A 14,860-nucleotide genomic window follows, 5' to 3' on the forward strand; every position below is an offset into this window, starting at 1 on the left:
CTCTCCCATTTATGCGGTTACCCTGTCTGCTTATGTACTGAATATTGGCACTTAAGTGGCCAAGTGCCGACTCCACCTCTGTAACACCCCCAAAATAGCTGGCTTTCACTTAGGCGCTAATTGTTAATTCTCAGTGTAGATAACCTGTTAAGTGCGACTGAAAAGTAGTGGATAGCCTCAGACAAGTGCTTTAACAGGTCAATGACTGTTTCTGGTCGGTTAAATTCTTAAATTTCGTGTAACTTGATTCTGAATAAATATGTTTAAGAAATTTTTGATATCTGTATTTAAGATATTTCTCATTTCTTGTTGGTAATGGTATATTGGTTTTTGATATTTTCTATAACATTGATTTAACTTATACATTCTTCTGTGATAATCTGTATTTCATGAAAAGAATGATCAGAAAATCCTTTAGTTAAATATTCTGCATTTTTGTTTGTAAGGTTTGTACACTTATTTGAGAAAATGAAATGTAGAGAAATCTGTACTTCTTTGTTCTTGATAGTCCATTTGCCAGATGTCAGCAGGATCCAAATCAGTATTGAGATTTTAGTACATTTTATAGCCTGTGTTGGCTGTGAGTGGTACTTGTTAGAATATATATCAAGTGAAAGATCATATATGCAGTTAAAGTTGCCATCTACATTTACAACATTAGCAATGAATTGGAGAATTTGCATTCTCATTGTATCCCAGAAATCAGCATTAGTTCATTTGGGGCATATACATTCATTAAAGAGGTTTTAGTATGAAAATTAACCATCTGCTGATGCTAGAATGCTGTGTAGGGACTGTTGTTATGGCTTTATTGCCATGCCCTCTCATTATTTGAATATCAATGCAAAATACTACTAGTTGTTTTCAATTTTTACTAATGCTCAATAAGACTTTTTTTTTTACAGAAATGTTAGTGCACATTTTTTTTCCTGTTGATTATTTAAACTGATATTTCATGTCATAATTTTGAGTTTATACTAACAAATATAACTGAGAAAAAGATATGTTAGATTTAATAAGTGTTTTTATGTGGATCAGTATCAAGTTTTTCCCCCCAATCAGCTACAAGTTTTATATGCTACTTAATTTGATTGTACTTATGCATGACTCAAAAAGTCCTAATATAGTGATGATTCATGTGCAGAAAAACATCTAAAAATTTTTGACAAAAAGCATACTTGGTGAGTCTTGCTGTTAAATTGGCACATTCAAACAGCTGTGTCATTGTCTCTGTTCCACCAGTCATACAACAGTATTCAAGTACCTGTACTTAACCCTCTCCAGAGTCATCCAACTCAACATTAGTAATGTTTTGGCCAAATCAGCCTGCCTTCAGGTTCAGCTTTGGAAAAATAATTGTCCTGTGAAAGGATGCTATCATTTGCTGCCTTTTTCCATTTATATCTTTACAAGAATTACACAGAGTTTAATATTTGACACCTTCTCCTTCAAAAATACATTTTAATTTATTTTTAACTTTATTGTCATTTTTTGGACATGGTTGAGGGGTTTACTTGAAAGGAACAAAAAAAAGGGGGGGGGGGGTTATGTATGTTGTATTTTCTGCTCTGCTGTTTCAATTCTGTTGTGATTCTGTTGGGGGGGGGGGGGGGGGGTTGGGTGGAGGGTAAGCTGTACATTGGGTCTTGGCCCGTCTGGTGAGCACTTTCTTATTGGATTGGGCTGGTGGGACGAGGAACTAGCCGGCAAAGTGTGTTGAGGGAGGGAGTAGTGGAAGGGAGTGGGGGGGGGGGGGAGACAAGAGGTGGGAGGAGACGGGAGGGGTGGGGGGGGGGATTCCTATGTTCTTGATCCTTCTGTGGCCAAATTACTGAAGGGCATGCCTTAATATAAGAGTTGTCCTACTAGGTCAGACTAAGGACCTGGCAGTGTCCCAAAATGTCGTCATAGCCATGGCCGTGCCCTGCGCCCAGCCTACCGTCGACCATCATGGGATGGTTTCTGCGGATTCTCTTGCAACTTCGGACCGTTCTTCTGGTGTGGTGGTGCTGCCATGCTGCTACTGCTGTTTCTGACACTTTCTAGGCGTGCTGAAACAGACTTAAAGTGCCAGTGGTGAAAGAGGCCCCAGGATACCCATTAATGACATCACTACTGGGGACCTTATATGGGATCTGAGCACTCTTCAGGACTGCCTTTGCAACGGGTCATCTACTCTGGTGTGGAGTTGCAGCCTTGTTCCAGCCTTTGTCTTCAGTTTTGTTCTAGCCTTTGTCTCCAGCCTTGTTCCCATCAGCGTCTGCTGCCCTGTGCCAGCCGTGTTCCAGTTTGTGGCTTCAACCTTGTTCCAGCCTGGCCATCCTGCCCTCAGGCTTCCAGTTGTCCCTAATCCCCAGGCCTTCGAATTGCCTGGTCTTCAGGTTCCAACTTTCCTGTGGCCTTGATTCCATTGGGCCAGCCCCAAAGGGCTCTCTTAAGAGCCACTATCTGTCCTGACTTATCGGGGTGCCCCCAGTGGTTCTTCTAAAAGCTATTTCCAGGCCTAGATCCTCTCTGGCTAGCCCCCAAGGGCTCTTTTAAGAACCATTATCTAGTCTAGTGTTTGCTGGGGCATGACTTGCCTGCCACCAACTGGGGCCCATCTAGCCTTAAGGTTAGATAGGCAGCATAAACCCAACTGTGGCTTGAGGGCTCACCCTACTCGAGTCGTGACACAGAAGTGGCAACATTTCATGCTACTTAGCCTCAGGGATAAACAGTGACTTTCCCCAGTCTACCTTATTTGTTTATAGTTTATCATTTATTTATTTGCTATACTGCCTCTTCTGTGCCCTAGTCGAAGTGGTTAACATACATTTTAAAAACAAACAATTTAAAACATGGAAAGGAACAGCATAAATTAAAAAATAAATCTACATATATACACCATAAGATATAGACAGGATCATTCACACAGAAAATAGATGAGCTTCAGGACTTTTCCTCCAGGAATTTGCCCAAACCTTTTTTTTTTGTTTGTTAAACCCAGCTACATTAACTGTTTTTACCACTTTCACCTTAAGTGAGTTCCAGATTTTACTATATGTTGAGTAGAAAAATATTTTCTCCTATTTGTTTTAAATATGCTATCTGTAAACAATCATTAAAAGACATCTCCAAGACAACAAAATAGTCTCTAAATTTGAATTTATACAACCCAAAAATATGCTTTGTCAAGAAATTTGCCAAGGATATAAAAAAAATACAAGGGAAATACCCATAAGAAAAGTAAGTTCAGGCTTTAATCCACTAATTGGAAGGGGGATGGGAAGAATGCACAATACCTGAGAAGTAAATGGATAAATAAACAGCACCTAAATCTAAAAGTCCAATAATCATTTGGATTATCACCTAGGAGTCCTGATATCTAAGAAATGATGATGCTGTGAAGATTCAAAAAAATTGAAAAGTAGCATTATCTATCTGCAATACACATTTACATGGGGAACCTTAACTAAAATCTAACCCCCAAAGTCAATGCTTCCTGCCTCATAGAGAGAAATGTCTTCCTTCTCTCCTGTGTCCACTTGGAGACATCAGGAAATATACAAACTCTCTCCTAGAAAATAACTGAGGCAGCTTGATGCAAATACAGTCTTAATAATGCTTCCTTATCTTGAAGAAATACAAAATAGGCCAGGAGGGTAACCCAAAAAGCTATCTCTTTCTGAGAACTCTCCAAAAGTGCAGTAACATTTAAGCTGTAAGAAGATATCAGAAGATAATTCAGCTGCAACTGGGCCTTCCACTTTTCTTTCCGTTGCTGAAAACGTAGGCAGAAAATAAAGGTTCTGAATAGGAGGGAGACCAGTTTCAGAATATTTGAAGGCTTCTTTTTATTAAAGGATTCTCGAGGTGAGCTAAGCTTCATTGAAAGGACGCATAAGGACACAGGAGGATGGTGGACATGGTGAGTGACAAAATATCAAATGGAAAGAAGACACTGCATGAAACAAGCCACTGGGACCAAAGTGAACAGAAAAACTGACATTTATTAATTGGAATGTCAGCTTTTGGAAATGGTAGGCACTTTTTTTATGTATATCAAGCTTATTAGGAGCCTTATATTAATACATCAAATTACTGGATCCTAGATAAATATTTTCTTCCACTATGTTTTTCAATTTGTCTTCAATTATTTTCAATTATTTTTCAACTTGCCTCAGTGGTGCTCATTACCCAGTTATTATTTCTGTGGCAACATCTTAGGCACCTCATTTCTTTATCGACTTTATATTATTTATGTTATAAACACTTATCTGTGTAGATTTTCGGACTGGGGGCTCAAAGACGTCCGACATGCATGTTTCGCTGTTAAGCTGTATCAAGGACTTCCCCCTTTTGCTGTTTTAGCGCCAGCTTCGCTACTTTACTTCCGGGATTCCCCCTGCCTAATGAGGTGCCTAAGATGTTGCCACATAAATAATGACTGGGCAATAAGCACCACTGAGGTAGCTTTTGGAAATGTGCATCTGTGATATTTTGCATGCAAGTTTCAATTTTTCTAGTGTTGCTGCATGCTGAGTCTGACTTCTTGAGGTAACTTTCCAGTTCAGTATTTTGCCTTCATATTTTTTTTTATTTCTAGTTGCGTTCGGCACCTAACCCTTACCGTTCAGTGAATCCAGACTGCCCCAATTTGACTGCCCCTATCGGACCGACCGTTCACTTGTCTATTAGATTGTAAGCTCTTTGAGCAGGGACTGTCTCTCTTTGTTAAATTGTACAGCGCTGCATAACCCTAGTAGCGCTCTAGAAATGTTAAGTAGTAGTAGCAGTAGTAGTACGTGTGATCAAGGTGCAGTATTCTGCTAGTGTGTAGTATTTGCAGCCCTTTTTGTTTTGTTTTTTGTCACTAGGTAGTGTACTGGTGTTTTAGAGCCCAATGTAATTACAGTGCTGCCTTTCCACGCATAAGGTGTAGCTCGTCCTGACCTTGGAATTAGTGCTGTTATGGTTTGGTAAGGTTATGAGTGTGTTTTTGCACAAGTTTGTGTATAGTGTTTTGCAGTGGAGAGATTGTGTGTTGGCCTTACTGAGGTGGCACCAAAACATCAGAAAGGGTATAGAACTTAAATCATGATACACTATCTCTTGAAGGTTCTACATATGGTCGTTAATAAAAGGAGCTCATTGTGAACACTATCCACCCTAAAAGGGTGTTTTGTGGCTCTACATGAGAATTGTGATATTATGATCCTTGTTTCATATTGTTGGTGGTCTGCCTAGTGTAATATTTATGGTATAGTAAGGTTCTGAGTGTGTTGTTGCACAAATTTGTGCATAGTGTTTTGCAGTTGAGCGATTGTGGTTAGTATATGCTTTGATCAACCACTTTATTCTTTGACATATGATACATATCTAATATCTAAATTTAATAAAAGGTATTGTGACTATTTTATTTTTTATTTTTTTTTCTGTGTGTTGTCAGACCATTATGGATGTAAGCTCCACCCCTGGCCACACCCCTAACCCCGCCCCCTTTAGCCTCCCCAAACAGTTGGGATACCGACCGCCTATGAACTGTTGCCTCCCACTGTCCTAAGTTAGGAGAATCGGCGTGAGTGGCTGAGATGCCTTCTTAGTCCATGCACCTTCATTATTGCAATGATTACCATATGTGGAAATAAAGGTTAATCAAAATAGAATTAAACAAAACAAAGAATATAAGGTGGTACCTTGTACAACAGAAAGGTGGTATATCAAATGCATTACCTTTACACTTTACCATTTTTAGCTCGACTAATAATACATTTTTTGACAATCTTTTCTTGTGTGTTTGTGTAGTTTCTTGAGAGTTGCCAAATTTCTTTTCTCTGGTGAGGTCCAGAGTAGCTAACATTTTTAACCCACTGATTATGATTTTTGCCTGTACTACAGTAATCTTGGTTTGAAGTGAAGGTAAGACACAGGACAGACTAACTCTATCCAGTTGACTTCTGAAGATATATGTTTATCTGCCTTTTAAATTTTGTTTTAAATAATTTCACATATCATCCTTTTTCCCTTAGGAATCCTCCACATCCATTTATCACTGTCCTGGAAAACAGATCTGACTGTTGGCCAGTTATTCTGCAGCAGCTGTCCATCTTTTTGCACCAATGTCCTGAATGGTAAATGATCTGTTCTGTGTTTTCAACATCTTAGTTTTGTGTGTTTCTGTCAAAAGTATGCTTGCTAATGTGGGGCTTCCTGCTGAACGGTATGTGGCATGTGGTAAGAAAGTTATCATATATAATCGTGGATGTGAAAGTTACAATTTCCATTTATGGGATTTGACATATCCAAGGTAAAGCAGAAATTCGTTTTTTTAAATCTCCGTATGTACTGATCTGTGAACTTAATTCACCTGTAAATTCCTAGGAAACAGGTTAAGATTTCTTCTTTATTTTATCACTAAAATTTGGCTGTCCATTTGTCTGTAAGATTTTGTTTTTAGAGAGAGATGACTAATTAATTTATATTTTAAAATAGTGTTTCTGGAATTAAGAATAATATTAAACATGACCTGTAAAATAACAAATACAGATCAGTACTATTGAAAAGTTGTGAGTTAGTCATATAAATATAAACTAAACCAGCTGTAAGCAACCATACAAATATAAAACACACAAAATTCAAATAAAGTACAAAACGTACAAAACAAATAACAGGCCCAGATATGTAAAACAGGTAAAAATAATAGTTAAAAAATTCTAGCTGCCTTCTTAAGCAAACATTTGTTGAAAATAAATATCTGTATTTATTAATAGTCTTAAGGGTAATTTTATAAGGGTCTTGAGTGTGTAGAACAGCATTTTATGCACTTAAGTAGGCTCTTAAAAAATTACCTTGGGCTATGTGCTCCACCACATTGGCACACGATACCTAGTACCCACTTTGAAGTGATAAGTGTTGATGTTCATGGAGCAAAGAATAGACAGAGCAGAAGTGGGATTGGCATTTACGCATCTACTTAATAAAACACACACATGTGCACTTCCTTTCTGACATATACAGTCACTTAGTTAGACCTGCCTCGGAGCAGGTATAAATATGTTCACATACTTCTCAGGGGTAGATTTATAAAGGCACATAGGCGCATGTATTGCTTTATGAAATAAGCACAACATATGCCCCTAGTTAGTCGAGGCTCCTTGTTAAAAAAAATACCTCTATGTTGTTTCAGCCCATATTTCTCTAGGGTTTGAGTTCCAGAGTGTGGGTAATCACACAAGTGCAATCTGGTCAGCCTCCAAGCCTTCAAAGAAGGAACACTTAAACACATTTTGGCTAGTGCCCTCAGAGACAGAGTTAAACACACACTCTTAAATTTTGTCCGGGCCACTACTGATGGTTTCATAAACATTAAAGAATAGAGATTATTTGTTCTCTGTAATTATAGTTTAAAATTATGTGAGCAGCTGAATTCTGGGCCACCTGTAAACCTGAATATATTTCTGGCAAATTAACATAAAGAGCATTAGAGTAAGTCAAGCTATTTGTAACCATACTATGTGAAAACTTCCAGATGATTATGCTTTGCTGCTCTTGTTCAGAGAATTTGTCAACTGGTTTTGGTTTGATACAGTAAAATGAAGTGATTGTCAGGGTAGCTTCACCTATGGGGATGATAGAGGAAGTACATAAGTACATAAGTAATGCCATACTGGGAAAAGACCAAGGGTCCATCGAGCCCAGCATCTTGTCCACGACAGCAGCCAATCCAGGCCAAGGGCACCTGGCAAGCTTCCCAAACGTACAAACATTCTATACATGTTGTTCCTGGAATTTTGAATTTTTCCAAGTCCGTTTAGTAGCGGTTTATGGACTTGTCCTTTAGGAAACCATCCAACCCCTTTTTAAACTCTGCTAAGCTAACCGCCTTCACCACATTTTCCGGCAATGAATTCCAGAGTTTAATTACACGTTGGGTGAAGAAAAATTTTCTCCGATTTGTTTTAAATTTACTACGCTGTAGTTTAATCGCATGCCCCCTAGTCCTAGTATTTTTGGAAAGCGTGAACAGACGCTTCACATCCACCTGTTCCACTCCACTCATTATTTTATATACCTCTATCATGTCTCCCCTCAGCCGTCTCTTCTCCAAGCTGAATAGCCCTAGCCTCCTTAATCTTTCTTCATAGGGAAGTCGTCCCATCCCCGCTATCATTTTAGTCGCCCTTCGCTGCACCTTTTCCAATTCTACTATATCTTTCTTGAGATGCGGCGACCAGAATTGAACACAATACTAAAGGTGCGGTCGCACCATGGAGCGATACAAAGGCATTATTATAACATCCTCACACCTGTTTTCCATACCTTTCCTAATAATACCCAGCATTCTATTCGCTTTCCTAGCCGCAACAGCACACTGAGCAGAAGGTTTCAGTGTGTTATCGATGACGACACCCAGATCCCTTTCTTGGTCCGTAACTCCTAACGTGGAACCTTGCATGACGTAGCTATAATTCGGGTTCTTTTTTCCCACATTCATCACCTTACACTTGCTCACATTAAACGTCATCTGCCATTTAGCCGCTCAGTCTCCCAGTCTCGTAAGGTCCTCTTGTAATTTTTCACAATCCTGTCGCGAGTTAACGACTTTGAATAACTTTGTGTCATCAGCAAATTTAATTACCTCGCTAGTTACTCCCATCTCTAAATCATTTATAAATATATTAAAAAGCAGCGGTCCTAGCACAGACCCCTGAGGAACCACTCAAGATTTTGTAGACCTCAATCACATCTCCTCTGTGTCTTCTCTTTTTCAAGCTGAAGAACCTTCACCTCTTTAGTCTGCCTTTATATAAGAGAATTCCATCCCCTTAATCATTTTGGCCACTCTTCTTGTACTTTTCTGAGTTCATTATATCTTTATTCACATGCAGCAACCAGAACTGCACAATTCTCAAGATTATTCTTGCACCACTTTCCACTTGTCTACATTAAATTTTATCTGCCATTTAGATGCCCAGACAGCTATTCTTCTAAGATCCTCCTGCAAATTAACTACTTGGAATACTTTTGTGTTGTTATAAATGGAAAGTCTTTACATGCATACCAGGTACACCTATTTCTGCACATAAGGCACATTTAACGCACAAAAACATTTTGGAACATTTCCCTCTTAATAAACAATATCCTGTAGTCACTAAAACTTACATAGATTCAATGCCATGTACATACTTCCTGCAAAATTCCTTAAGAAAAATTGGGATATCATGCAGACACACTCTTTATTTCAGCAACATAGTCTCCATATTGCTTTTTCAAGAAGGAAGACATGTACAGTGACATTCTGTGATCTATGGATATATGAACTTGCGTATCATATGAACCCTGAAACACTAAGCTATTGTGAAGTTTTTTTTGAGCCAGATGATGGTGCGCCGGGCCCACGCCTTATAGTCTGATATTCTTGGGCTGGCTGGGTGGCGTTACAGAGGCTTTTTTTTCTCCACTACGAAGCACAGTGAAGTGATGATACAGGGGTGCAGGGTCGGTCTTAGGCAGAGGCGACCAAGGTGGCCGCATAGGGCCCCGCGCTTAGGGGGGTCCCATGCAGCGCGCCTCAACTCTGCCTCACTCCGACCAACCCCCACTCGGACGACCGCATCATGATCCTGCTCGGCCACCGCCGCTCCGCTCCCGCCATGTTGCGGCACGGTGCCCACCCCCCACTGAGCCCGCAGTCAGCAGCCTCCCGCCTCCCCGGACCCCGACAGTTGCACCGACGGCCCCGACAGACAGTTGCAGTGCCAGAGAGACGGCCCCAGCTCCCGACAGAGAGTTGCAGCGACGGCTCACCCCAGCATTTCACTTCCCGCTCAATGTCCCGCCTTCTGATGAGGTATTTCCTGTTTGGTGGGCGGGAGTCACTGAGCGGGAAAGCTGCCTGGAGCCTGGTCGGAGGTGAGCCGGTGTGCGAGTGAGTGTGACTTAAAAATAAATAAAGACAGTCAAGTGGAGCTCGAGCTGGAGCAAGTTTGTGCCACTGCCATTCAAAGGCAAGCCAGGTATGATGATAGCTTTTCTTATAAGGAAGAAGGAAGTTTCAAACTCCTTTTGTGCCATTTTAAAGGTAAATACTATTGCAGTAGTCTATTATTCTCCCATCAGTGATTAAGTCAAAATTCAGTGTTTTATGAAGGACAGGAAAAGATCAAGAGGTTAGCTAAAGCGGTGCATGTATGTGAGGGGTGAGGACAAGGGCAAGTGGAGAGGGCTAGTAGTGTCAGACTTTACTGTTAATTTGCCCAAAGTTATTGAAAACCTAAAGAATCCCAAGTGGGCAGACAAAAAATTGTCCATCTAAAGGTACTTATCTTGCTAAGCTGGCCAGATCATGTGTATTTAGGAGAATTTGAGTTTCCAAAGCAAATAGCATTGTAGCCTCAAGAAAGAGGGGCATTTCTCTAAGCATGTTCAGCTTAGAAGAGGAAAAGAGCACATACAAAATCCATTTCCAAGGAACCTTTTTAAATTAAAAAATAGGGGAATTTGAAAGTACTGGATCTTTTCTTAGTATTTTTCCTTTATTCTCCTTTGTTATGAGAATTGGAACTACTAATCGTAGTGAACTTGAACTGAATTTCTGGGGGGGGGGGGGGGGTTCATGATAGCATTGGGCTTATTATTTTAATCAGTTTTTTTGTACAAGTTGTACAAGTTTAGCGTCATTTGTCTTTATTTGAAATTGCATAAATAAAAAATTTTCTAAAAATGGAATAATCTTATCAATGGGGCGGAGCTAGGGTGGGGGCGGGGCTAGGGCAGGGCGGGGCTATGATGGGGCCCCACCAAATTGGTCTGCACAGGGCCCCGCACTTGCTAAGACCGGCCCTGAAGGGGTGATAGCTTGTTCTTTTATTTACATATTTGCACAGTGGGTGTGAGACTGTGGTTTGCGTTTCGAATTATCTTTTGAGCTTGAGTGAACTAATAGTCATTAAATGTTAACTGCCAGACACGACCATTCTTCTAACATTTGAAGATCCCTTCTCATGGTTTCTACTCCCTCCAGGGTATCCACTCTATTAGATATCTTCATGTTATCTGCAAAAAGGCAAACTTTTCCTTCCAATCCTTCAGTAATGTGTCTCACAAAAATATTAAACAGAATCAGCCCCAGCACCGACCCCTGAGGCACTCCACTACTCACTTTCCTTTCCTCCAAGCAGATTCCAGTTACCACCACCCTGTGCCACCTGTCGGTCAACCAGTTTCCTATCCAGTTCACCACTTTGGGTCCTAAGTTCAGCTCTCTCAGCTTATTCATGAGTCTTCTCTCAGGGACCATATCAAAGGCTTTACTGAAATCCAAGTAGATTACATCTAGCGCACGTCCTTCATCCACCTCTTTGGTCATGCAGTCAAATAAGTCAATCAGATTAGATTGGCAGGATTTTGCTTTGGTAAAGTCATGTTGCCTCGGATTCTGTAACCCGTTCGCTTCTAGAAAGTCCACTATCTTTTCCTTCAGTAGAGACTCCATTATTTTTCCTACCACCAAAATGAGGCTTACCGGCCTGTAGTTTCCCACCTCTTCCCTGTTTCTACTTTTGTGAAGAGGGATCACATCAGCTCATCTCCAGTCCCAAGGAACTTCTCCCGTCTCTAAAGATCAATTAAATAAATCTCAGCTTATTCATGAGACTTCTGTTTGGGCAAAGTTTGTTGTGTTTAGTACAATTCGAGAAACATCCCCAAAACAATGTCAGATCGGTGCAAAGCAGAAATTTCTTGCTGCTAGGAGACTCTTATCAGAGGCATTAACTTAGGAACACAGTTCAAGGGCCCCAACCTAGTGAAATGCCTTCCAGAATCCTCATTTACCCGAAGTATCAACCAAATACTGAACGTGATCCGAGAAGAGAGCAAGGATTTTAATACTGATGATGTAAACCACTTGGGGAGAAATGACCTTGCCAACAATAACGTTTGAAGAACAGAGAGCATTCCAGCTTCTTCACTTGTGCCTGAGGTCTGTGGGCAACACTCGTGTGGATACAGGTTCCATCTTCTCTTTCCAGAACAATTCATATAGCTTCTTCCTTTCCCCAGGTTTCCCACATTTTAACAACTCTAATATTGTTTTTCACATACAGCACCACGCCTCCACCTCTTTGGCCCTCCCTATCTTTCCTGAAAAGATTATAGCTCAATATGGTCACATCCCATTAATGGCAATCATTGAACCACATCTCTGTAATAGCAACAATGTCCAGGTTTTCTTCAAACATCAGGGCTTGCAAATCTTGAACCTTTTTACTTAGACTACAAGCATTTATGCTCATTGCTTTCCATGTGCTAAGTGAGTTTGGAAGATTTTCCATCTTTACATGACCTTTCACACTACCATCATGTTTTTTCTGGGGGTGACTTTCTGAATTCCCTTGTTTCCTTTTCTCACCCCCACCCTCTAGTTTAAATATCTAGAAACATAACCATCTGAGTTTGTCCCCATGGATCCTTTTTCCTGCCACAGAAAGACGTAGTCCATCATTACAGTATAGCCTGTTATTTTTCCACGTATTACATGGTAATAATACCTTTAAAACAAATATGAGAAAATGGGGGGGGTTCACTCAGTGAATAGTTAATCTCTGGAACTCATTGCTAGAAGATGTGGTAAAAGCAGTTAGCATATCTGGGTTTAAAAAAGAAGGTTTGGAAAAGTTTCTAGCTGAAAAGTCCATAATCTGCTCTTAAGGTAGACATGGGAAAAGCCGCTACTTATCACAGGGGTCAGAAGTGTGAAAATTTGCTATATGTTGGGATTCTGCCATTAAAGACCAACCAAATTTAGTTCTGGTTTTGGTTGTGTGGCAAAATTGACCAGTTTTAGCCAAAAAGTTATTTTAATTTTTGCCCATGTTTTTGGTTTTGGCCAAAATAATCATACATTTTCGGTGGAAGCCAGAAATTTGTGCTTTCTCTCCTTTGTCTCCCTTCCGAAGAGGAGTTGCTGCTCCTCTGGCCTCCCCTCCACCCACAGCCCCCCCCCCCCCCCCACCGGACCTTACAATCCCTGGTGGTTTAGGGGGTGTAGATGGGGCAGGAATGATTCCTAGTTACTCCTGCCTGTTCCAGCTCTGCTCTCAAGATAGCTGCTGCGACTGAGGCATTACTCCTGTCCTGACTACACCACTAGACCATCAGGGATTGTAAGGTAGTCCTTGGAGGAGGGGGAGCTAGTCTTGCTAATGCAGTTATGATCTTGAACATTAGTTTATATCAGTGGTTCCCAAACCTGTCCTGGGAGAATCCCAGCCAGTCAGGTTTTCAGGATACCTGCAATGAATATTCATGAGTTAGATTTGCACTGCCTCCATTGCATGCAAATCTAACTCATGAATATTCATTGCAGGTATCCTGAAAACCTGACTGGCTGGGATTTCCTCAGGACAAGTTTGGGAATCACTGGTTTATATGGTAAATAGAGTGCTCCAAATGCTTTTTGATACAAAATTTAGCTGGAATTTAAATTTGGGATGATAAGCTTCTTCAGATTTAGTCTCTCTGTGGTGTTATAACATCATCTATCATTCTGAGTGTGATGCAAAGTCAGCAGTGTAAAGCGCTGTGCATTTTACTTTCATTTTTCATTAGCTGTGGCTCATATGTGTAGAGGCTATTTTGCTTGGAGGTAAAATAGGATCTTTCACTGTTTAAATTATAATTTCCATATCATCAAGCTGATCAATCCATAGACTGGTGGGTTGTGTCCATCTACCAGCAGGTGGAGATAGAGAGCAAACTTTTGCCTCCCTATATGTGGTCATGTGCTGCCGGAAACTCCTCAGTATGTTCTCTATCTCAGCAGGTGGTGGTCACACACAGCAGCAGCTCTGGCTAGGCCTCCAAGCCTAATTCTTAGGTTTTGTTGAGTGCCTGGGGTTGAGGGCTCTTTTGAGCAAGTGCAAACCTGGTGGTGCCAGGTCCCTCCTTTTCTCCCCCCTCCCGCTGGCTCCGTTAAAAAAAAAAAAAAAAATTTTGAACGTCCTTAAAGGCGTTTATTTCGACGTTTATTTAAACGTTTATTGCAGCTACTCACTGGGACACCAGGTCGTTACAGCTCGGAGCGGACAGCAGGTAATTTTTACCTTTTTATAGCGGGCAGGGGGTTCCCCGATTCTTCTCCTCGTGGCATATGGCGTCGGAGGGCGAGGGCGCAAAGAGTCGCTCCCCGGATCGCTTGAGCGCTTCTAGAGGGGATGCGGGGGTCTTAAAGCCTGATTCGCCCTTGTTGGGTGACAGTTTCGTGACCGATGAATGTCCCGGTCCTTCCTCCGGCGTGGCGGTTTTTCCCGCCATAAACGCCCATCCCCCGCTCCTCGCCTCCGCCATCTTGGCAGGCCACGCGGCTCGGACGGCTTCTTCTTGGGCCGCCCTTGAGGTTGGAGACATTAATGCCATGAACGCCCTTAATTTGGGCGACGGCACAAAAGCGGCTAAAATTAAGCGCCGTTCTTCCCGCGCGGCTCCTTCGCGGAGTGTCGCGCCGGACGCCATTTTGGATGTGCAGCATGTCTCTCCCCCGCTCTTGCGAGCGCCGGTTGAGGGTGCGTCTAGGGCTGTAGCCCAGGCTGCGGAAGTGCACAGTCTGGGGGGTTTTTCCCCCGAGTTTGTTTTGCTGCTGCATCAGGCCTTCCTTATGCAAAACGCTGCCCCTGCTCCCTCGTCTGGAAAAGAGGTTGAGGTTCCCAGAGGTAAACGCCCTCGGGTTGATTCTCAGGCCTTGGAGGACTTTGTCTCCTCCGATGTAGATGAGGGCAGCGTATCTGAGTTCTCCCAACGGTCCTTTGCGGATTCCTTGGAGGAGACGGATCCCCGCTCGGATGGAGCGGATGACCCCTCTGCAGCGCGGCTTTTTAGC

General features: G+C 41.7%; 1 protein-coding gene across 1 annotated transcript in view; it reads left to right on the forward strand.

The window, feature by feature from the left end:
* The window catches only part of FOCAD (focadhesin), a 438,419-nt gene that overhangs the window by 15,843 nt on the left and 407,716 nt on the right, over positions 1-14,860 (forward strand). Inside the window, 1 exon segment of the mRNA XM_030194211.1 lies at positions 6,012-6,113. Within this exon segment, the coding sequence (XP_030050071.1) occupies positions 6,012-6,113 (102 nt within the window).

Source organism: Microcaecilia unicolor, chromosome 2, assembly GCF_901765095.1.
Source record: "Microcaecilia unicolor chromosome 2, aMicUni1.1, whole genome shotgun sequence".
NCBI lineage: Eukaryota > Metazoa > Chordata > Amphibia > Gymnophiona > Siphonopidae > Microcaecilia > Microcaecilia unicolor.